We start from the raw sequence: 22,671 nt of genomic DNA, 5'->3' as shown, positions 1-22,671 counted from the left end.
ACTGAGTAAAGCAGATTGCCCTCATTGGGTAGGCTTCATCCAGTCAGTTGAAAGCCCGAATAGAACAAAGAAATCTGACCTTTCCTTTCTTCGAGTAGGAGAGAATTCCTCCTTCCCAATAATAGCCTTTGACTGAAATGTTGGCTTTTTCCTGCCTTCGGACTTGAATGGAAACATCAGATCTTCCTGGATCTGGAGTCTGAACTTCTCCCTCTCTTTCTCCCCCAACCCCCCTCCCCCACCCCACTGCCTTCTCCCAGCTTACTTGTTTTGTTTCTCTGAATGCCTCTCACTAATATAGATTTTGATACCGAGAGTGGCTTGAGAGAAACAGAAGATTAAGGATGAGTTTTCTGAATTGGTTCTGAGTTTTCTGAAGTTAGCTCGCTAATCTGATTAGATTTAAAGACTCTAATGACTCCATTTCTAGTGGTAAAGAGACACTGATACTCCTCAGCATGACCTGGCAAGAGTGATGTGAAAAATATCACCATTGGATATCCTTAATCAACAATTTATAAGCAAAGATATGAGTGACTATATATTTGATACTTTCAAACATTTTTGTCAAACTAGTGAACATAATGAGTTTGCTCAAGGATTCAAATTCCCAGCTCAAGCCTTGTGTAAATGACCTGAAATCTTCCATGTGTGTTCTGAAGGAGACCCTGATCTCCTGTAGCCATTATACTAAGATTATTAAGAATCAAAGGCAGAATTTCATCTTGCAGCTGGCTGAATTACAAGGCAAATTGAGCTCCCAGCTTCACAAGGTGTCAACTTTTAAAGTGAGAATATCGATTGGGACTAATTTGGCCACCTCATGCAAAGAGTTGACTCATTAGAAAAGACTCTGATGCTGGGAGAGATTGGGGGCAGGAGGAGAAGGGGACGACAGAGGATGAGATGGCTGGATGGCATCACTGACTCGATGGACATGAGTCTGAGTGAACTCCGGGAGTTGGTGATGGACAAGGAGGCCTGGTGTGCTGCAATTCATGGGGTCGCAAAGAGTCGGACACGACTGACTGACTGAACTGAACTGAAGTGGAACCTTCAAGTTAGAATGGGAAAATAGGAGAAAATCTTGATGAAACTGGGGACAATGAGCCCATAAATTCTGATATACCTCCTTTGCCGGTGACGTCTCTATCCGTAGCAAAGTGAAAGTGGGCTTTCTGCCTCCATCTCAGAAGATTAACTCTGTATTGCTCAAGGAAATAGTAATCTCTTCTGAGACAGTTGCCATGCAAGATGATGTTGATTCTCCTGAAGACTCACCGTCACAACCCCTCTTTGCTTTTAGGCTTATAACTAGATGCAAGTCCCAGCAAGCTCCTAAAGGTGAGGTTCAAAGTGTGACCCTCGAGGAAGTGCATTACACTCTAAAAAGAACTGCCTGAGTTTTCTCATTTATGTATACAAAAATCCAGGGGATGTGTAGGGGTAAGGATATTTAAGGTATTAGGTATAATGGTGACAGGACAATTAAGTTTGGTCATATAAAAAATTTACTGACATGAGCTAACTAAGCAGAGATTCTGTGTTTAGTTTGCAGCTTGAGGGGTTACATAGAACTCTTTACAGTGTGTTGGTTACTGAAACATGGACCAAAAGATAACACACTATGAGTGAATTTAAAAACCAGACCTAGTTTAGTTTAATGTAGAGGAAGTGATTCAGAGGTTTAGGGAGATTATAGTGTTAGAGAAAAGTGAAAAGTGTTCACTTTTCACTTTCATGCATTGGAGAAGGAAATGGCAACCCACTCCAGTGTTCTTGCCAGGAGAATCCCAGGGATTGGGGAGCCTGGTGGGCTGCCGTCTATGGGGTTGCACAGAGTCGGACACAACTGACATGAGTTAGCAGTGTTAGAGAGGATTTGTCATTTAAGACCTACTTATTCTGAGAGGCTGCATGCAGAAGGCACACTGATTTTTATGAAGCTGAGAAAAAAGTTTGTGAGGGAATCCCCACCCTTGAAGATCCCTGTGATTGTTCTTCTCTGAGTAGACCTTGCAGTGGGAACTGCAGTCACTGGAATGGAAAACCTAAATGAATTGGGAGGAATTGGATCCCAGAGCCACAAGGTAGGTGTGGGTACTGTGCTAGACAGCAGAGTCGAAGCAGCAAACAGAGTAGTCTGACTCATGCAGAGCCATGGCATTGGATCATGATATTGCTGGAAACCAGAATACAGGAAGTCTACTGAATTCTTGCTTGATCTGTATTAGCATTGAAGTTCTAGATCAAGTGAACAAAAGTAACCTAAATCATAAAAGATGATACCGTGAAAATGCCACACCCAATATGCCAGCAAATTTGGAAAACTCTGCAGTGGCTCCAGGATTGGAAAAAGTCAGTTTTCATTCCAATCCCAAAGAAAGGCAATGCCAAAGAATGCTCAAACTACCACACAATTGCCCTCATCTCACACACTAGCAAAGTAATGTTCAAAATTCTCTATGCTAGGCTTCAACAATACATGAACCAAGAACTTCCAGATGTTCAAGCTGGATTTAGAAAAGGCAGAAGAACCAGAGATCAAATTGCCAACATCCATTGGAAAATAGAAAAAGCAAGAGAATTCCAGAAAAACATCTGCTTCATTTAAAGCCTTTGACGGTGTGGATCACAACAAACTGTGGAAAATTATTCAAGAGATGGGAATACCAGACCACCTTACCTGCCTCCTGACAAACCTGTGTGCAGGCCAAGAAGCAACAGTTAAGAACCAGACATGGAACAACAGACTGGTTCCAAATTGGGAAAAGAGTATGTCAAGGCTGTATATTGTCACCCTGCTTATTTAACTTATGCAGAATACATCATGAGAAATGCCGGGCTAGATAAAGCACAAGCTGGAATCAAGATTGCCAGGAGAAATATCAGTAACCTCAGATATGCAGATGACACCACCCTTACAGCAGAAAGTGAAGAGGAACTAAAGAGCTTCTTGATGAAAGTGAAAGAGGAGAGTGAAAAAGCTGGCTTAAAACTCAACATTCAAAAAATGAAGATCATGGCATCTGGTCCCATCACTTCATAGCAAATAGATGGGGAAACAATGGAAACAGTGAGAGAATTTATTTTCTTGGGCTCCAAAATCTCTGCAGATGGTGACTGCAGTCATGAAATTAAAAGACCCTTGCTCCTTGGAAGAAAAGCTACAACCAACCTAGACAGCATATTAAAAAGCAGAGATATCACTTTGCCCACAAATGTCCATCTAGTCAAAGCTATGGTTTTTCAGTAGTCATGTATGAATGTGAGAGTTGGACCATAAAGAAAGCTGAGTGCCGAAGAATTTTTGCTTTTGAACTGTGGTGTTGGAGAAGACTCTTGAGAGTCCCTTGGACTGCAAGGAGATCCAACCAGTCCATTCTGAAGGAGATCAGCCCTGGGATTTCTTTGGAAGGAATGATGCTAAAGCTGAAACTCCAGTACTTTGACCACCTCATGCGAAGAGTTGACTCATTGGAAAAGACTCTCGTGCTGGGAGGGATTGGGGGCAGGAAGAGAAGGGGACGACAGAGGATGAGATGGCTGGATGGCATCACTGACTCGATGGACGTGAGTCTGAGTGAACTCCGGGAGTTGGTGATGGACAGGGAGGCCTGGCGTGCTGCGATTCATGGGGTCGCAAAGAGTCAGACACGACTGAGCGACTGATCTGATCTGATCTGATCTGATTGGAGAAGACTCTTGAGAGTCTCTTGGACTGCAAAGAGATCAAACCAGTCAATCCTAGAGGAGATCAATCCTGAATGTTCATTAGAAGGACTGATGATGAAGCTGAAGCCCCAGTACTTTGGCTACCCGATGTGAAGAACTGACTCAGTGGAAAAGACCCTGATGCTGGGAAAGATTGAAGGCAGGAGGCGGGGACAACAGAGGACAAAGTTGTTGAATGGCATCACTGATTCAATGGACATGAATTTGAGCAAGCTCTCGGAGATGGTGAAGGACATGGAGGCTTGGCATGTTGCAATCACAGGGTCGCAAAGCCACACAACTGAGTGGCTGAACAACAACAAAATGTCACTGTTGTCTGCCACTTAGAATAGGGGCTTAGGGAGATCAGGTGGTCAAGGAAGTTTTAACTCTGATTCATCTCACAGGGGACCCAGTTGGTCCCCCAAATCCATCCTGTAGTTATTTCCTCAGTTCCAGAATGCGTAAATCAGAGAAGGCAATGGCATCCCACTCCAGTACTCTTGCCTGGAGAATCCCATGGACGGAGGAGCCTGGTAGGCTGCAGTCCTTGGGGTCGCTAAGAGTTGGACACGACTGAGCAATTTCACTTTCACTTTTCGCTTTCATGCATTGGAGAAGGAAATGGCAACCCACTCCAGTGTTCTTGCCTGGAGAATCCCAGGGACGGGGGAGCCTGGTGGGCTGCCGTCTATGGAGTTGCACAGAGTCGGACACGACTGAAGTGACTTAGCAGCAGCAGCAGCAGAATGCATAGATAGACATATTCAGCAGTTGGTGAATACCTCCCTTGACCTGTGGAATGAGGGATGTTATAGTGGGAAAGACCAAATGGTAGTCACTAGAGGTTCCAATGGTAAACCAATAGTAATACCATATTACTGGAGGGATGGCAGAGATTTGTGCGACCACAGGGATTTGAAAGATGCAGAGATGGTGGTTCCCATCACATCCCCATTCAACTCACTTATCTTGCCTGTGCTGAGACAGATGTATCTTGGAGAATGACAGTAGATGATTGTAAGCTTAACCAGGTGGTGACTCCAAACGCAACTGCTGTACCAGATGTGGTTTTATTGCTTGAGTAAATTAACATGTCTTCAGTACCTGGCCTGCAACTCTTGATTTAACAAATACTTTTTTCTCCATATTTGTTAATAAAGACCATCCATAACAGTATTCTTTCCACAGGCAAGATCAGTAGTACGCCTTCTCTGTCCTACCTCAGAGATATATCTCTTCCCAGCTCTATAATTTAGTAGACAGGACTCTTGATTACTTTCTCTAATATAAGGTATACACTGTCCCTTCCAGTGATGACATGCTGATTTGACCTAGTGAGCAGCACTACTGTAGACCTATTGGTAAGATATTTGCATGTTAGAAGATGGGAAATGTCTAATAAAATTCGAGGGCTTTCTACCTCAATGTAAGTCTGATAAAATTTGAGGACTTTCTACCTCCCTGGTGGCTCAGATGGTAAAAAAAAATCTGCCTGCAATGCAGGAGACCTGGGTTCAGTCTGTGGGTTGGAAAGATCCCCTGGAGAAGGGTGTGGCTACCCACTCCAGTATTCTTGCCTGGAGAATTCCATGGACAGAGGAGCCTGGTGGGCTACAAGTCCATGGGGTTGTAAACAGTTGAACATGACTGAGCGACTCTGACACTTTTTTACTACTTAAGCGAAATTTTAGGGATCCAGACATGTGGCTTGTTAAGATATTCCTGCTGAGGTGAAGGGTAAGTTATTGTGTCTGGGCTCTCCTACAACCAAAAAAGAGACATACCACCTGGTGGGATTCTTGAGTTTTGGAGACAACATATTCCTCTGGGTATGCTCCTCTGGCCAATTTACTCAGTAACCTGGGAAAAAAATTCTCCCATTTCCTTATCATGTAACATAACATATATTCACTTTATATCATAATATTTAAGTATTGTAACCTTATGTCATAGTTATTTAAGTTTCAGGATATTAAGCAGAGAGTAAACATCACCCAAGGACTTTACGTCCTCTTACAGGGAAGGAGCTAGTGAGTTTTTGGCTGTATGTATGAAGGAGAGTTGTATCATGTAAGGTGAATTATGACCTTTTTATTTTCTCATTTGTAAATAAAGCATGCTGTAAGGAGATGTTTATGGGTGCCAAGTTGACAAGCGGATGAACTTATGATGGTTAATTTTTTGTGTCCACTTGACTGGGCCATGACATAAAGATTTGAACCTAGAGATAAGAAGAGAAATCTGGGCTCACATGCTTTCTACATCTCCTTAGAACTTCAGATCCTTCTCTCCTTTCTCATCTTTGCTACCCATAATCTTATATAGTTGCTGCTGCTGCTGCTGCTGCTAAGTCACTTCAGTCGTGTCCGACTCTGTGTGACCCCATAGATGGTAGCCCACCAAGCTCCCCCGTCCCTGGGATTCTCCAGGCAAGAACACTGGAGTGGGTTGCCATTTTCTTCTCCAATGCATGAAAGTGAAAAGTGAAAGTGAAGTCGCTCAGTCATGTCCGACTCTTAGCGACCCCATGGACTGCAGCCTACCAGGCTCCTCCGTCCATGGGATTTTCCAGGCAACAGTACTGGAGTGGGGTGCCATTGCCTTCTCTGAAATCTTATTAGTAGGAGTACTCAAAAGGCCACTTTCTCAGTATTTCTGACTTCCTCTTTCCTAGCTCTGTTCTCTAGTGGTCCAATGTGGATATGTGAGCTTACAGTTTAAAACAGGGAGTGATTCAAAAGTAATAGCTAACATTGATTTTAGAAGTGTACTTTTGTATAATTTTAATATTTAACTTTATTACCATTTTCCAGAAATGTTATTATACCACAGCCAATAGCATATCCAGCATTCTTATCCCCAGACCTGAATGTTACTATTGGGGTGCCAGCTACAACATCCCAGTCCAACCAGCCATCTGTCGTGCAACTTGAAAAACTTAAGCAACAACCCCGGGAAAGGTAAAAAACAAAACCATAACAAAACAAAATTTTCATCATATTTATGTATTATGTATATATTAATTTTTTCCTTTGAGACATGGGCTTGCTATTGGTCTGGAAAACTTCATCATGGTGATATTTCATGTGCCCAGAGGTTATTCCAGAGTTTTGCTTTAGCATATTTAAGAGTTTGTTGTAAAAAGTCAATGACATGGGAAGAAAAGGGGTGAGAATTCATTGTAAGGGAGAAAGTACAATATTTGCTCTGCCTCTTCACTCAACAATATATTTTATAGGTCTCTTACAGTCTTTTCTATATTCCCCATCTTTTTTTCTCTGTGCTTTAGATATTTTCTTCTGACCTATCTTATAATCATTGAATCTTTGTTCTTTATCTGTTGTTAAGCCAACTGAATTCTTCATTTCAGTTATTTCCTTTTCAGTTATGGAATTTTCATAATTTATTTCATAATGCCACTTTTCTGCCAAAATCCTCAATCTTATCTTTTAGTTCTTTAAACATAATAATTATTGTTATTTCGAAGTTCATCCCTGATAACTTGATTATTTGGATTTCCTAAAAGTCTATTTCTGTCGTTGGTTTATCTACTCATAGTTTTTAGTCATATTTTCTGTTCTCACATGTCTAGTTGTTTTTATCAAGTGCCAAACATTGTATTTGAAAATCTGTAGAACTTCTTTGAGGATCTTGGTTATACATTTTTTACAGATAATATATAAATACATTTGCATCTGGTTGCCAACTAGCCTAGGAACACTAAGCAATCCTAGATCATCTTAATTCAGTTGAGATTGAAGTGATTTGGGCTTTCATTCCTGTGAACATTAGTCTTTTTATGGTTTACTATAGATAGCTGGTGAGAAGTTGCTATAAAGCACAGAGAGCCCAGCCTGGCACTCTGTGATGACCTAGAGTGGTTGGATAGGGGGAGGGGAGGGAGGCTCAAGAGGGAGGAGATATATGTATAATTATGGCTGATTTGTGTTGTTGTATGGCAGAAATCAACACAGCATTTTAAAGCGATTTTCCTCTAATTAAAAAATAATAATAAAAAAGAATGACACTAATGTGAGGCAACCAGGGTACAATATTTAAGGAGGCATTTATTCTTGAGGAAGAACCCTTTAGGGTCCCAACTGAAAACCTGGGTGTTTACCATGGCTTCTCATCCTTAGCAGGGTCTGAACTCTGGTTTTCTCTCGTTCTTACATATTTATCTCAGAGCTCTTAACTCTTCATCACCACAGATACCTTGAAGGAAAATGGCTCCAAATTATGGGCTCAAAGTCTCCAGACTTCTTTTCTGTCTGGAATCGTGGATCTGAAAATCCTTGCTGCCTTTATAACTGACGGATCCTTCCAAACAAAAAATTTTTTAATATTTTGTCCAGTTTTTTCCAGTTGTCCAGTGAGATGGTTTGTCTGAAATAACCTATTCCATCATTGCCAGAAATAGAACTCTTGAATATTTTAAAAATAATGTTTATGTGTATGCATAGTTTACTAGACTTATAAATTAATTCATAAACATTGAGTCGAGTCATCAAGAAACCCCTTTTTCCCCTAGTCATATGTTTTATTCATTTAATAACATTTGTGCATGCATGCTCGATTGCTTCAGTTGTGTCTGACTCTCCAAACCTATGGACTGCAGCCTTCCAAGCTCCTCTGTCCATGGGATTCTGAAAGCAGAAGTACTGGAGTGAGTTGCCAGGGGTTCTTCCCCACTCAGGGATCAAACCTGCATCTCTTACGTCTCCTGCATGTAGGTGGATTCTTTACCACTTGTACCATCTGGGAAGCCCTCAATAAAGTTTATTTATTTATAATTTTTATTGGAATATGGTTGATTTACAATTCTAAATTATAAACTGATTGTCAACAAAAGTCCATCTAGTCAAGGCTATGGTTTTTCCAGTAGACATGTATGGATGTGAGAGTTGGACTATAAAGAAAGCTGAGTGCCAAAGAATTGATGCTTTTGAACTGTGGTGTTGGAGAAGACTCTTGAGAGTCCCTTGGAATGCAAGGAGATCCAACCAGTCCCTCCTAAAGGAGATCAGTCCTAGGTGTTCATTGGAAGGGCTGATGTTGAAGCTGAAACTCCAGTACTTTGGCCACCTGATGCGAAGAGCTGACTCATTGGAAAAGACCTTGATGCTGGGAAAGATTGAGGACAGGAGGAGAGAGTGACGACGGAGGATGAGATGGTTGGATGGCATCACCAACTCAATGGACGTGGGTTTGGGTAGACTCCAGCAGTTGGTGATGGACAGGGAGGCCTGGCATGCTGCTGTTCATGGGGTTGCAAAGAGTCGGAACAACTGAGTGACTGAACTAAACTGAACTAATTTACAATGTCTTGTTAGTAAACAAGGCATTTTTGTCTCTTGTTATGGTCTTTGGCTGATTTATTTGGTTGTCCATTTTATTCTTTTAGCACTTTGAGTGTATGATTATCACTTTCTTCTGGCCTACAAAGTTTCTGCTAAAAGATTTGTTCATAGTCTTATGGTGGCTTCTTTGTACATAGCAAATTGTTTTTCTCTTGCTGCTTTTAAGATTCTCTCCTTGTCTTTCATTTTTAGCAACTTAATTTTAATGTGTCTCAGTGTGAGTCTTTTGGATTACTTTTACTTGGAACCGTCTGGACTTCCTTGATCTGGTGTCTGTTTCTTTCCTCTGGTTAGGGAAGTTTTCAGTTATTATTTCTTTGAGTAAGCATCTGCCCCTTTCTTTCTCTCTCCTTCTAGTTCCCCTGTAATAAATATATTGGTCTACTTGATGGTGTATCATAAGTTCCTTAAGCTATCTTCTCTCTTTTTCATTCTTTTCTGCTTCTCTGATTGGATGAATTTCATTGCTTTGTCTTCACATTCACTGATCCTTTCTTCTGAATCATCTGGTTTGCTCTTAATCTCTCTGTTGAATTTTTGTTCAGTTATTGTATTCTTCAGCTCTGTGATTTCTGTTTGATACTTTCTAGTATTTTCTGCCTCTATGTGAAATTCTCACTTTGTTCATGAATTTTTCTTCTGACCTTGATGAACATCTTTATGAGCGTTATTTTGATTTCTTTATCAGGCAAGTCACTTATCTCTGTTTCATTTATGTCTGTTTCTAGAGTTTTATCTTGTTCTTTTGTTTGGAACTTATGTTTCTGGAGTTTTATTCTTTTGTTTAGGACTTACTCCTCTTTACTTCATTTTCCTAACTCTCCATGTTGGTTCCTGAACATTGGATAAAACAACCACCTCTGTTAGTTTTGGTATTGTGGTCTCATGTAGGAAATGAACCTCATCAGCCTAGTCCAAGTTCTCCGTTGTCCCTTACACCTTTGTGACTGTCCCAGTCACCTTCTTTGTTTTTAGTGACTCTCCCAAGACTTGAGGGTGTGTCAAGACTTGTCAGTGTCCCAAACGGGAGGACTTCAGTCAGCACCTACATTCAGGCTGATTGGAAGGCTGAACCCCCAGGTAGATGCTGGAAAAGTATGTAGTTAGAACCCTTCTAAGGAGAAACTGGTAAGACTTTTTTTTCCTGTTCTCTCTGTGCTGGGTCTGTGTGTATATGCACAGGGTTGGTAGCACCGGAAAATGCAAACCCTGTTGACTATGACATCAGGCAATCTGGGGACCTGTACCTCCGATGGCAGCCACAAAATCTGGGGTGCCAATTGTGTGTACAAGCTCTTTCCTTGGAGATACTGGTGATCTGGATCAGGCTAGGAGAGAAGGGAGATATGGAGTCTGCTGGCTTCCCTGTTTCCTGCTGCTGCTGCTGCTAAGTCACTTCAGTCATGTCTGACTCTGTGCGATCCCATAGATGGAACCCAACCAGGCTCTCCCATCCCTGGGATTCTCCAAGCAAGAACACTGGAGTGGGTTGCCATTTCTTTCTCCAATGCATGAAAGTGAAAAGTGAAAGTGAAGTCGCTCAGCTGTATCTGACTCTTAGTGACCCCATGGACTGCAGCCTACCAGGCTCCGCCACCCATGGGATTTTCCAGGCAAGAGGACTGGAGTGGGGTACCATTGCCTTCTCCTAGAAGCATGCTAAATTAGAGGCCTGACCCTCAAGCAGCAGCTTTTACAGAATTCAAGTAGGCTTTTCTTGGGGAAGGACTGGGATATGTACAAATTTGCCTGAACTGTGCTGAGCCTTGGGCAAACAGGTATGGCAAGCCCTTAGCGAACCCATTAAGGACTATTTATTTATTTTTTAACCTTGTGTGTCTCCTGGTCACAAGGTAGGTGTGACCTAGCAAGGTGTTTTCAGGGCCTGTCTTTCAAGTGGCAGTCTTGAAGTTGGAGCACTAGATGTAGAGTCCAAACTTTTCTGTCCTCAAGTAGATTCCTTCCCAATTGTATGGCATTATGCCAGGGTTAGGTTTATGGTGAAAGTGTGTCTCAGCCTCTCTTACCCATTTTGTTGTGAATTTTCTTTCATTTGTCCAGTGTTTCAGAGTTGCTCAGCTATTTCTAGATTTCTTTCAGCAGGATTTCTATTTCTGGATTTCTTTTTTGTATAGCTGTAGATTAGGTGTATCTTTGGGAGGAGATGAATAAGTTCAGAGGCTTTTTCACCATCTTGGACAGAGATGCACAAATTTCTTCAATTCTTGGCTTAGTAAAACACAACTGGATCATCATAACAGCTTCTCCACTCAGAGTGGCTCCCTGAGGTCCATCTGCTGAACCTCAACTTTTTGGATTCCAGTGACATGGATGGCTGTTGCTCTGTCTTCTCTTGAATGGTAGTACCACCCAACCCCCTTCTTTCTAGAAGAATGGGTCCCCCTCTGCTCACTGACTCCCAAATATCTTTATTGTGTATTTCAGCAATCTAAGAATGTTATTTTGCTCTGTATTATCTTCTTCTTATAACTATTGGATTGGCCAAAAAGTTCCTCTGTTTTCTTTTTATGTAAAAATAAGAGACATATTTTTCATTTTTACGAAGAAGTTTATTGAACAATGTATTCACCATTTTGTTCTACCACCTTCTTCTATTTTTTACACAACTTCATAATTCCATCTTCCTGCCCGGAGCCGGCGAGAGACATTCCACTCGTGACAAAGGTCATGAGGAAGGAGGCTCGGCATACACAAAGGCGGGATCGAGCCTCGGGAGTGCCCCCGGATATTCTCGAGCATCTACCCCCAAAAAACCAGAGTCTGCCTACTTTATTGCTTTGTGCTCTCACCTCTGACTTTACTGGGGGCTGTCCCCCACCACCATCTCACTCTCTCTGTCAAAGAGTTAACTTACAGCTCCAATTAATAAAGTTCCTGGGCAATTAGGAGTGTTTAAATCCAAACCCCTCAGATGGCTCTCTAACTCGCCTGACAAGTTTACCCGGACACCTACAGCTATGCATACGATTGTTTACAGTCTCCCAGCCTCGAGAGGCACGGGAAGCTTAAGATATTCAAATAGCTTAGAGCCTCTCAGAGAGTTAGAAACTGTCAAAATAAAACTAGTAAAAGATTTCATTGATGAGCCAATGTTTGTTGCCAAGTTCCCACATCCCCTGAATTGTATCCTTGAATGTGCATTAATTAATATAGTTGGTATATAGAAAAAATAAGTAGTGGCCTTGGTGTTAGTAACTTTAGACCCTTAAGGTAGTAAATATTTTCCTTTGTAAACCCATTACACATCCACCCTATAGGAACGTAATCTTATCTTCGGAAGATGGCGCCAAACCTTAAAATAATTACTCTTAGAGAAAATAAGTCTTATGGTTGACAAACCTTTGTCAAGAGTCATAAAATGTTACTAGGCCTTCTGGCCAGAAGATGATGTAAATCACCTAAACCACTTGTATATGATAAATTTGCAGGAAAGAAACTCTGGTTTTTGATAAGGATCAAAGACTGCTGACTTTGCATGATTTCACATCCCCTATTATCCTCTATGTGTAACTTAGGGTATAAAAGCCCCTGTTGAAAATAAAGCTACGGCCTTGCTCACCAAAGCTTGGTCTCCCCATGTCATTCTTTTCCTCAATTTCCAGCTGAGTCTCCATCTGGAGTGCGGAGGTCCTCTGCAACCATTTATTTGCCTGGGCTTCTAAGACCCACTCAAGAAGGTGTCTAAGGTGGGGCACCTTCCGCTATTCGAGAGGGTGCCTGTGGCCTCCGTGGTCAGAGCTAACCTGGTGTCACAGGTTATATTGATTTTCCGCGTAAACCAAGCTACTCAGCCTCTTTTCTCCACTGAATTTTCCTACTGAGCTATCCTCATTCTATTACTCTTTATTATCTCTAATTAACATTTGAATAGGTCGCCTAGCCGTCTCTCCTTCGAATACCCTGGATCAGCCGGGGCTGGACCTCGGCATTCCCAACTCTTTTATCTTTTTGAGCAAAGAACTGTTCCAGGTGCCTTTTACAGTCTTCTAGGGAATTGAAATTTTTTCCATTAAGAGAATTTTGTAAACTGAAATAAATGGACATTCAAAGGTGCGATGTTTGGTGAATACAGAGGATAAACCAGAACTTCTTAGCCAAGCCATGACAGTTTTTTCCTTGTCATCAAAGAAACATGTGGTCTTGCATTATCCTGATGGAAGATTATGTGATTCTGTTGACTAATTCTAAATGCTTTCTGTTGAGTGCTGCCATCAGTTGATCTAATTGGAGAGGTACTTATTGAAATCCATCATTTGGTTTTCCAAAAGGAGCTCATAATAGGGGACATCCTTCCAAACCCACCATATACAAAACATCACCTTCTTTGAATGAAGACTGGCCTTTGGTGGTTGGTGATGGTTCCTTTTGCTTGCCCCATGATCTTTTTTCTATTCCTTATTATTATGCAGTATTGACTTTTCATTGCCCATCACAGTTTGTTTTAAAAATAGAATGTTTTTGATGTGTTTTAAGTAGGGAATTGTGTGTGGAAATACAGTCTAGGATTTTTTCACTTATGTGGAATCCAAACATCAAAATGATGAACATAACCAAACGTATGGATTTTCAGTGCTTGATTTGGATGTTTTGAGTATGTCAGCTACCTCCCACATGATATAATGTTGATTAATTTATGTCTTGATTTGATTACTGTCAACTCCAACTGGTCTACCCAACTATGGAGCATCATCGGCAAGAAATCTCTAACACGAAATTTCTCTAACCACTGTTGACATGTTCAATCAGTCACAGCACCTTCTCCATACACTGCACAAATCTTTGTGTTTCCATTGTGTTCTTACCTTTCTTGAAATAATGAAGCAGAATATGCTGAAAATGTTGCTTCTTTTTTTCTGTCCTCAATAACACAAAAGTTCACCAATTTTGATAATTGTTTAAATGCATACTTATATGGCAACTGTCACAATACAGTCTAACAAAATTGTTTTGAGTGAAGGTAACCACTAAGTTAGAGATACCAAGGGAACATTTCATGCAAAGATGGGCTTGATAAAGGACAGAAATGGTATGGACCTAACAGAAGCAGAAGATATTAAGAAGAGGTGGCAAGAATACACAGAAGAACTGTACAAAAAAGATCTTCATGACCCAGATAATCATGATGGTATGATCATTGACCTAGAGCCAGATATCCTGGAATGTGAAGTCAAGTGGGCCTTAGAAAGCATCACTACGAACAAAGCTAGTGGAGGTGATGGAATTCCAGTTGAGCTACTTCAAATCCTGAAAGATGATGCTGTGAAAGTGCTGCACTCAATATGCCAGCAAATTTGGAAAACTCAGCAGTGGCCACAGGACTGGAAAAGGTCCGTTTTCATTCCAATCCCAAAGAAAGGCAATGCCAAAGAATGCTCAAACTACTGCACAATTGCACTGATCTCACATGCTAGTAAAGTAATGCTCAAAATTCTCCAAGAAAGGCTTCAGGAATACGTGAACCATGAACTTCCAGATGTTCAAGCTGGTTTTAGAAATGCAGAGGAACCAGAGACCAAATTGCCAACATCCACTGGATCATCGAAAAAGCAAGAGAGTTCCAGAAAAACATCTATTTCTGCTTTATTGAGTATGCCAAAGCCTTTGACTGTGTGGATCATGATAAACTGTGGAAAATTCTGAAAGAGATGGGAATACCAGACAACCTGACCTGCCTCTTGAGAAATTTGTATGCATGTGAAGAAGCAACAGTTAGAACTGGACATGGAACAACAGACTGGTTCCAAATAGGAAAAGGAGTACATCAAGCCTATATATTGTCACCTTGCTTATTTAACTTATATGCAGAGCACATCATGAGAAACGCTGGACTGGAAGAAGCACAAGCTGGAATCAAGATTGCGGGGAGAAATATCAATAATCTCAGTATGCAGATGACACCACCCTTATGGCAGAAAGTGAAGAGGAACTAAAAAGCCTCTTGATGAAGGTGAAAGAGGAGAGTGAAAAAGTTGGCTTAAAACTCAACATTCAGAAAACGAAGATCATGGCATCTGGTCCCATCACTTCATGGCAAATAGATGGGGAAACAGTGGAAATAGTGTCAGACTTTATTTTTCTGGGCTCCAAAATCACTGCAGATGGTGACTGCAGCCATGAAATTAAAAGATGCTTACTCCTTGGAAGGAAAGTTATGACCAACCTAGATAGCATATTCAAAAGCAGAGGCATTACTTTGACAACAAAGGTCCATCTAGTCAAGGCTATGGTTTTTCCAGTGGTCATGTATGGATGTGAGAGTTGGACTTTGAAGAAAGCTGAGCACCAAAGAATTGATGCTTTTGAAGTGTGGTGTTGGAGAAGACTCTTGAGAGTCCCTTGGACTGCAAGGAGATCCAACCAGTCCATTCTGAAGGAGATCAGCCCTGGGATTTCTTTGGAAGGAATGATGCTAAAGCTGAAACTCTAGTACTTTGGCCACCTCATGTGAAGAGTTGACTCATTGGAAAAGACTCTGATGCTGGGAAGGATTGGGGGCAGGAGGAGAAGGGGATGACAGAGGATGAGATGGCTGGATGGCATCACTGACTCGATGGACGTGAGTCTGAGTGAACTCCGGGAGTTGGTGATGGACAGGGAGGCCTGGCGTGCTGTGATTCATGGGGTCGCAAAGAGTCGGACACGACTGAGCAACTGAACTGAACCATTAAGTGCTGCTTGAGCCATCTTATGGAGAAAAATGAACAAACCTTTTGGTCAACCCAATACCTCGGCCCTGATAATTCTCTATTGCTTATCTTATATGAAATTAATTTTCCTGAATTTTTTGTAGAAGACTTGGTTTAGAAAATTCTTCTAGTTTCACAGAGCTCTCACTTCTGAAGTTTTTATTTGGTGTTTAAAAATACAGTGGGGCTTCCCTGGTAGTTAGGATGGTAAAGAATCTGCCTACATTGCAGGAAACCCAGGTTTCTGCAGGCCCTGTCTCAAAGCAGAGAACAAGCTGGTCAGTTTTGATTATTCTCAGTGGTTAGACTACTCCAGTCCTCTTGGTTCTTATCGTAAATCCTTGGCACTCAACTATGTACTCACTAATGGAAATGAACAAAACCCTCCCAGTTTCAACTGGCTGTGCTTTCTTGTGACTTAATTCTCAGACTGGCTGGCTGTGCTTTCTTGTGACTGCCTGTTGGTTGTTTGGGGATGACTTATTCTCACATTCATCAGATGCCCCTGTTACACCTGTTGCTTTCCCCCATATATTCACTGATACCATGAAGGTCTTATGTGTATGGGGTTAATAGGAAAACCTTGTCACATGATTTTGTTGTAAATGTTGCCTGTAAGTTTTGGGGTATGCTAGTCAGATACTGTGAGTTTTTATGTAGATATTTGGGAAGATTCAAAAACTATACTGTCACTGCTTCTATCATCATCTTGGAATTTTCCTTGTTTTACAAAACTTTTATATTCATAATACTTTATTGTGGTATCATTTGGGGGGGTTATTTAAACAATCATCTATAGGTAATAACAGCTGTTTCTTTGTTCCCAGTCCTTAATCCATAACTTTGTCTTCTTGTCATTCTGTGCTGGCTAGAAGCTCCAGTTAACGTCTGTTATAAATAGTGGATATCTTTATTTTGTTTAGGATCTTTCATGGCAAAGCTCATAGCATTAGAAAGCCAAACACATTATTTATGTAGGTTTTTTTGCTGATGTCTTATACCAAATAAATTATTTCCTTCTCTTCCTCGTTTTCTGTGAGTTTCTTTTTATTTTAATCATAAATGGCCATAGGATTTTGCCAAATTATTTTTCTCTTTCAATCAGCTAAATTGTATGTAAATTATATGTTTTATTGCTAATGTCAAAATAGCCCTATATTCCTGGAATAAAGCCAACTTGTTCATAGTATATTATCTTTTCCTTATACCACTAGATTTTTTTGTACTAAAATTGTATTTTATTTGTAAGATTTGCATCTATATTTGTGAGTGAGATTAAACTAATTTTCTTTTTTTGTAATATCCTTATTATGCTTTATTATCAAGATCAGTGTCCTCATGAAATAAATTGAGAAACATTTCCTCTTTTCTATTTAATTCTTGTCAATTATATATTTAGATTATGAAAGTCTTTTGAAATTTCTTGGATTAGAAACAAAATTCTTCTCTTTTATTTATTTTATTACTGAAGATATATATATGCTGAATAATTAAAACATATGTGTATATTGTTTACATAATGAAACCAATATATATAGAATAATTTCTAAAATATATGTGTATAACTTAAAAATAATAAGACCATTGGCTAGATATTTACAATATAGGGTTAAGAAATACAACATTACCAATATTATAATGTGTTTTATGTGCTCTTACAAGATTACATCCCTCTCCAGGAAACTACTACTCTGAATTTTATTGTAATCATTCTTTTTCCTTTGTATCCTTAAACAATACATTGTTGATTTTTTCTTTAAGAACTTTATATAAATGTATCATACTGTATATGTTGTTCTTTGATTCATACCATATATATTCTTCTGTCACTTTTTATGTCTGTGACTTATTTCTTTCTTTAGGCTGGAGAAAATGAAAAAAGAATATAGACATCTAAGTACATGGGCAGAAAAAGCTAGCTATTTAGAAGGACTTCTTACCCCAGGATTAGAACATAAAGAACCTAAGGTAATTAACATAATACATTGTTTCCTATATAGATTTTTATTTTAAAATTATGATAGTTAAAAATAATGGTCAAAAGCCTGTGCTTTATGTCTGTGTCTCCTTTGCTGCCTTGTACTCACAGATGGAAAGAACAGACTTTGGAATCAGTGGGAGGAGGAGAGGGTGAGATGACTTGATGGAAGAACATTGAGACACATGCATTACTATATGTAAAGCAGATAACTAGTGCATGAAGCAGGGCACCCAAAGCCAATGCTCTGTGACAACGTTGAGGGATGGTGTAGGGAGGGAGGGAGGAAGTGAGTTCAGGATGGCGGGGACACAAGTATACCAAGGAGGATTCATATTGATGTTTGGCAAAACCATCACAATATTGTAAAGTAATTCTTCTCCAATTAAATAAATAATGATCAGACACTGCTTATTTTTCCCTCTCGTTGTTGTTCAGTTGCTAAATCATGTCTGGCTCTTTACAACTCCATGAACTGCAGCACACCAGGCTTCCCTGTCCTTCACCATCTCAGAGTTTGCTCAAACTCATGTTCACTAAATCAGTGATGCCATCCAACCATCTCATCCTCTGTCATCCCCTTCTCCTCCTGCCCTCAATCTTTCCCAGCATCAAGATCTTTTCCAATGAGTGGGCTCTTTGCATGAGGTGGCCAAAGTGGTGTAGCTTCAGCTTCAGCATCAATCCTTCCAAAGAATATTCAGGGTTGATTTCTTTTAGGATTGACTGATTTGATCTCCTTGCTGAGAGTCTCCAAGGGACTCTCAGGAGTCTTCTCCAACACCACAGTTCAAAAGCATCACTTCTTTGGTACTCAGCTTTCTTTGTGGTCCAGCTCTCACACCCATACATGACTACTGGGAAAAACCATAGCTTTGACTATACAGACCTTGGTTGGCAAAGTAATGTCTCTGCTTTTTTAATATGCTTTTTAATATGCTGTCTAGATGTAGATATAGCTTTTCTTCCAAGGAACAAATGTCTTTTAATGTCATGGCTGCAGTCACCATCTGCAGTGATTTTGGAGCCCAAGAAAATAAAGTCCCTCACTGTTTCCATTGTATCTCCATCCATTTGCCATGAAGTGATGGGACTGGATGCCATGATCTTTGTTTTTTGAATGTTGAGTTTTAAGCCAGCTTTTTTACTCTCCTCTCTCACTTTCATCAACAGGCTCTTTAGTTCCTTGTCACTTTCTGCCATAAGACTGGTGTCATCTGCATATCTGAGATTATTGATATTTTTCCTGGCAATCTTGATTCTAGCTTGTGCTTCATCCAGCCTAGCATTTCACATGATGTACTCTGCATAGAAGTTAAACAGGCAGGGTGACAATATACAGCCTTGACGTACTTCTTTTCCAATTTGGACCCAGTCCATTGTTCCATGTCCAGTACTAACTGTTGCTTCTTGACCTGCATACAGGTTTCTCAGGAGGCAGGTAATGTGGTCTGGTATTCCCATCTCTTTAAGAATATTCCACAGTTTGTTGTAATCCACACAGTCAAAGGCTTTAGCACAGTCAATGGAGCAGATGTTTTTCTTTAGAGTTCTCTTATTTTTTCTATGATCCAGTGTATGTTGGCAATTTGATCTCTGGATCCAGCTTTTACATCTGGAAGTTCTCAGTTCACACACTGCTGCAGCCTAGCTTGAAGGATTTTGAGCATAGTTTCTGTACTTTCATATTCTGATAATGTGACATTCAGTAAATATTGATTACTTATAAGGTTTAGTTTTTAACAGCTTTGTTGAGATATAATTCAGATACTATACCATTCACCCATTTAAGAGTACAATTCAGTGACATATTCATACAGTTGTGCATCCATTGTTGTAATAAATTTGAGAATATTACCATTACCCATAAAAGAAGCCCCAAACCTCTTGGCCTATAACCTCCAAACCCTCCATGCCCCACAAGCCCTAAACAATAACTAATCTACTTTATGTCTCTATAGATTTGCTTGTTGTAGATATTTCATACAAATGGAATCATACAATATATGGTCCTTTGTGACTTACTTCTTTCACTTAGTATAGTGTTTTCAAGGTTTATCCCTATTGTAGCATGTATCAGTACTTCATTTCATTGCCAAACATCTCATTGTATGGATATACCTCATTTTTTATCCACTCATTAGTTAGTGGACATTTGGTTGTTTTCACTTTTTAGCTATTATGTATAATGCTGCTATGAACAGTCACTTGCAGCTTTTTGTGTAAATGTATGTTTTTAATTCTTTTGTGTATATACTTAGGTGTGCAGTTGCTAAATTGTATCATAATTCTGTTTAACTTTTTCAGAAACTGACAAACTTTTCCACAGCAGCTGCATAATTTTACATTTAACCAGCAATGTATGAGGGGTCCATGTCTTCTACAAAACTTGTTATTTTGTTTTTTTTTTTTTAAATTAATTATAGCCATCCTGGTGGGTTTGAAGTAGTATCTCATTGTAGTTTTCATTTGCATTGCTTTAATGACCCATGATGAGGACAACTTTTCATGTGAATACTGGCCATTTGTATATCTTCTCTGAATAAATTTTTATTTATATCTTTGGTTATTTTTTTAATTTAGCTATTTGTATTTTTATTGTTGAGTTGTAGGAGTTATTTATATATTTTGGATACTAGACCCTTATCAGATAGATAAGTAAGGCTTAATATTTAGAAGTACAATCTAATATATACATTTTGATCTGGCTGTAAAGGATTCATGGGGATTTCAGTGAATAAATAAAATGTTAACTAAAATCACAGCCTTAAAATGGTAATAAAACATATTAAAAAAAACATACTCATGTTTTTCAAAGCCTCTGAGATAATTGGGCAGGATTGTGCTATGATAAGATGAATCAGTTAGCATTTGCTAATACAGAATTTGTATTTTAGGGAAATTGGGAGACTTTTTGGTTAAGGGACTTTGGACTTTGGGCTGTCATTGAAAAGTCAGTATTTTATTAGAGCCAGTGGTCACCCCACCTTATAATTCTTAAAATTTTTTAAAGTCCATATCACTTTGCAGTTGATAGACTATAATGAATTCCAATAAACAACTGATCTGTTTCCTGGGGATATCCTCTTACACCCCCTGAAATTAAACATTATGTCATTTGTCTTGTAATCTTTTTCTCTCATGCATTCAGCATTCAGAAACCCTATCAATTCTTGGATCTTCTCTCCCTGGAACATCAGCTCCTAGCCAGGGTGTTAGTACTATTTAAACAGTACTATTTCTCACAAATTTTGCTTTTCTCACAAACCCATATTCTTCTTGTCTTCTATAATTTTTTAAAGTGTTAAAAGAAGTTATGAAGGCAGAGAAAAGTGTTTTAGCTCTTTAAACATTTCTCCAATATGTTTTCTTTTTATTTTTTCCTTCTAGGAAAGTAATATCAATGAGATACCAGAAAGCCAATTGGAAGAGAGACCTACAGATACTGTAACATCAGGTTATATAACTAACTTACTTTTGTATTTATTATTAAGATAATTAAAACAGGGTGGTTATATTACAAAAAGCAAACCAGTAATCTGCTTTAAGTAGATTTCATTTTTTGTTAGGGAATAAAAATACATTTCATTATAGTCTTGGTATATAGTATTTATTTTGTAACACTCCAAAGAAAAGAATTAGACCCAATAAAGAATTATTTTTATTTTTGATACTCCTTTCCTCCTTTAAGGACAAGAAAAAAGTTAAATCTTATCTATAGTCTATGAAAAGGTATGTGACCTATTGATTTCTTTTATGTGGAGGGTGTATATGTGTGTGTAAGAGAAATGGAAAAGGGAAAAAGTTGGACAGGAAATAAAGTTAGTGTTAAACCTGAGAACTTCATACAAATTATCAGTGCATGTGTGCATGCTAAGTCGCTTCAGTCATGCCCGACCCTGTGGGACCCCATGGACTGCAGCCCACCAGGCTTCTCTGTCCATGGGACTCTCTAAGCAAGAACACTGGAGTAGATTGCCGTTTCCTTCTCTACAAATTATCAGTAACATATTTAATTAATAAAAGATATTGTTCATGCAGCTTTAAGAAAAATCTATTAAAAGGTTCACTTAGTAAATTAAAATAGATGCATAATACTCTATCTTCAAAATCTTGGATTCTGCTGATGTGGATTAATGATTTATTGTTATAAGTTTTTGCCACAGGTTATTTATCTAATTCTACTTCTCCAGCTACCTCAGCCTTTGGTATATTCATTTCCTAACCTCTGAGGATCAACCAGCCTAGCAGAACTATTTCATCTCTAATCTGCCCTTTAACTGAAACATTCAAGTTTTAGGTTGTAGCAGAATCACAGCTTCCCTCTTTAATACCACTGTTGAATATTGGAGGTTAACCTTTCTCACTCACTAGTGGTTGCTAGCTTTATTTTTCTTTAATTTTTTTCAATTATCCTAGGAGTTTATTTCAGATCCCATTGGATCCTCTGGTGACTTCTTTCCTTTTGGCATTCCAATAGCTTCCTGTAGTTACAGCTAAGTGATTTACTGATCACTATGTTCCAGGCATGTTACTTGGATTATATAAATCAGTCCTCACAGCAGTCAACTGAGGATGCTATTATTATTTATCCACATTTTCACAGATGAGAAAACTGAGGATCAAGTCAGTGAGAGGTCACATAGCCATTAATTTGAACCTTGTCTGTTTGATCCAAGAGCTCAAGCTTTTAGCCACTTTGCTGCACATGTTTATGTATACTTGTACCATTCCTATAAGATAAACTGTCTCTAATCTGATTTACTTGTGAGAAAACCAAGGCTCAGAAAAATGAGCTAACAGTAGTCATGCAGCTAATAGTGACCTTAATAAATTCTGTTTTTATTAGACTTAGGCATTCCATTTTGTCTCTGTATTTAATCCCTTTCCCCTTTTAGACTTATTTTCT

General features: G+C 39.3%; 1 protein-coding gene across 1 annotated transcript in view; it reads left to right on the top strand.

Annotated features, from left to right (window-relative positions):
• Window positions 1-22,671, top strand: part of C2CD6 (C2 calcium dependent domain containing 6) — a 137,852-nt gene that overhangs the window by 35,170 nt on the left and 80,011 nt on the right. The window contains exons 9-11 of the mRNA XM_006080530.3: window positions 6,531-6,677; window positions 17,647-17,752; window positions 21,153-21,219. Of these exons, the coding sequence (XP_006080592.3) occupies window positions 6,531-6,677; window positions 17,647-17,752; window positions 21,153-21,219 (320 nt within the window). The remainder of the gene's footprint in view (window positions 1-6,530; window positions 6,678-17,646; window positions 17,753-21,152; window positions 21,220-22,671) is intronic.

Source organism: Bubalus bubalis, chromosome 2, assembly GCF_019923935.1.
Source record: "Bubalus bubalis isolate 160015118507 breed Murrah chromosome 2, NDDB_SH_1, whole genome shotgun sequence".
Lineage (NCBI taxonomy): Eukaryota > Metazoa > Chordata > Mammalia > Artiodactyla > Bovidae > Bubalus > Bubalus bubalis.
Note: the sequence above shows the minus strand (reverse complement) of the source record. Positions and strands in the feature narration are given on the sequence as shown.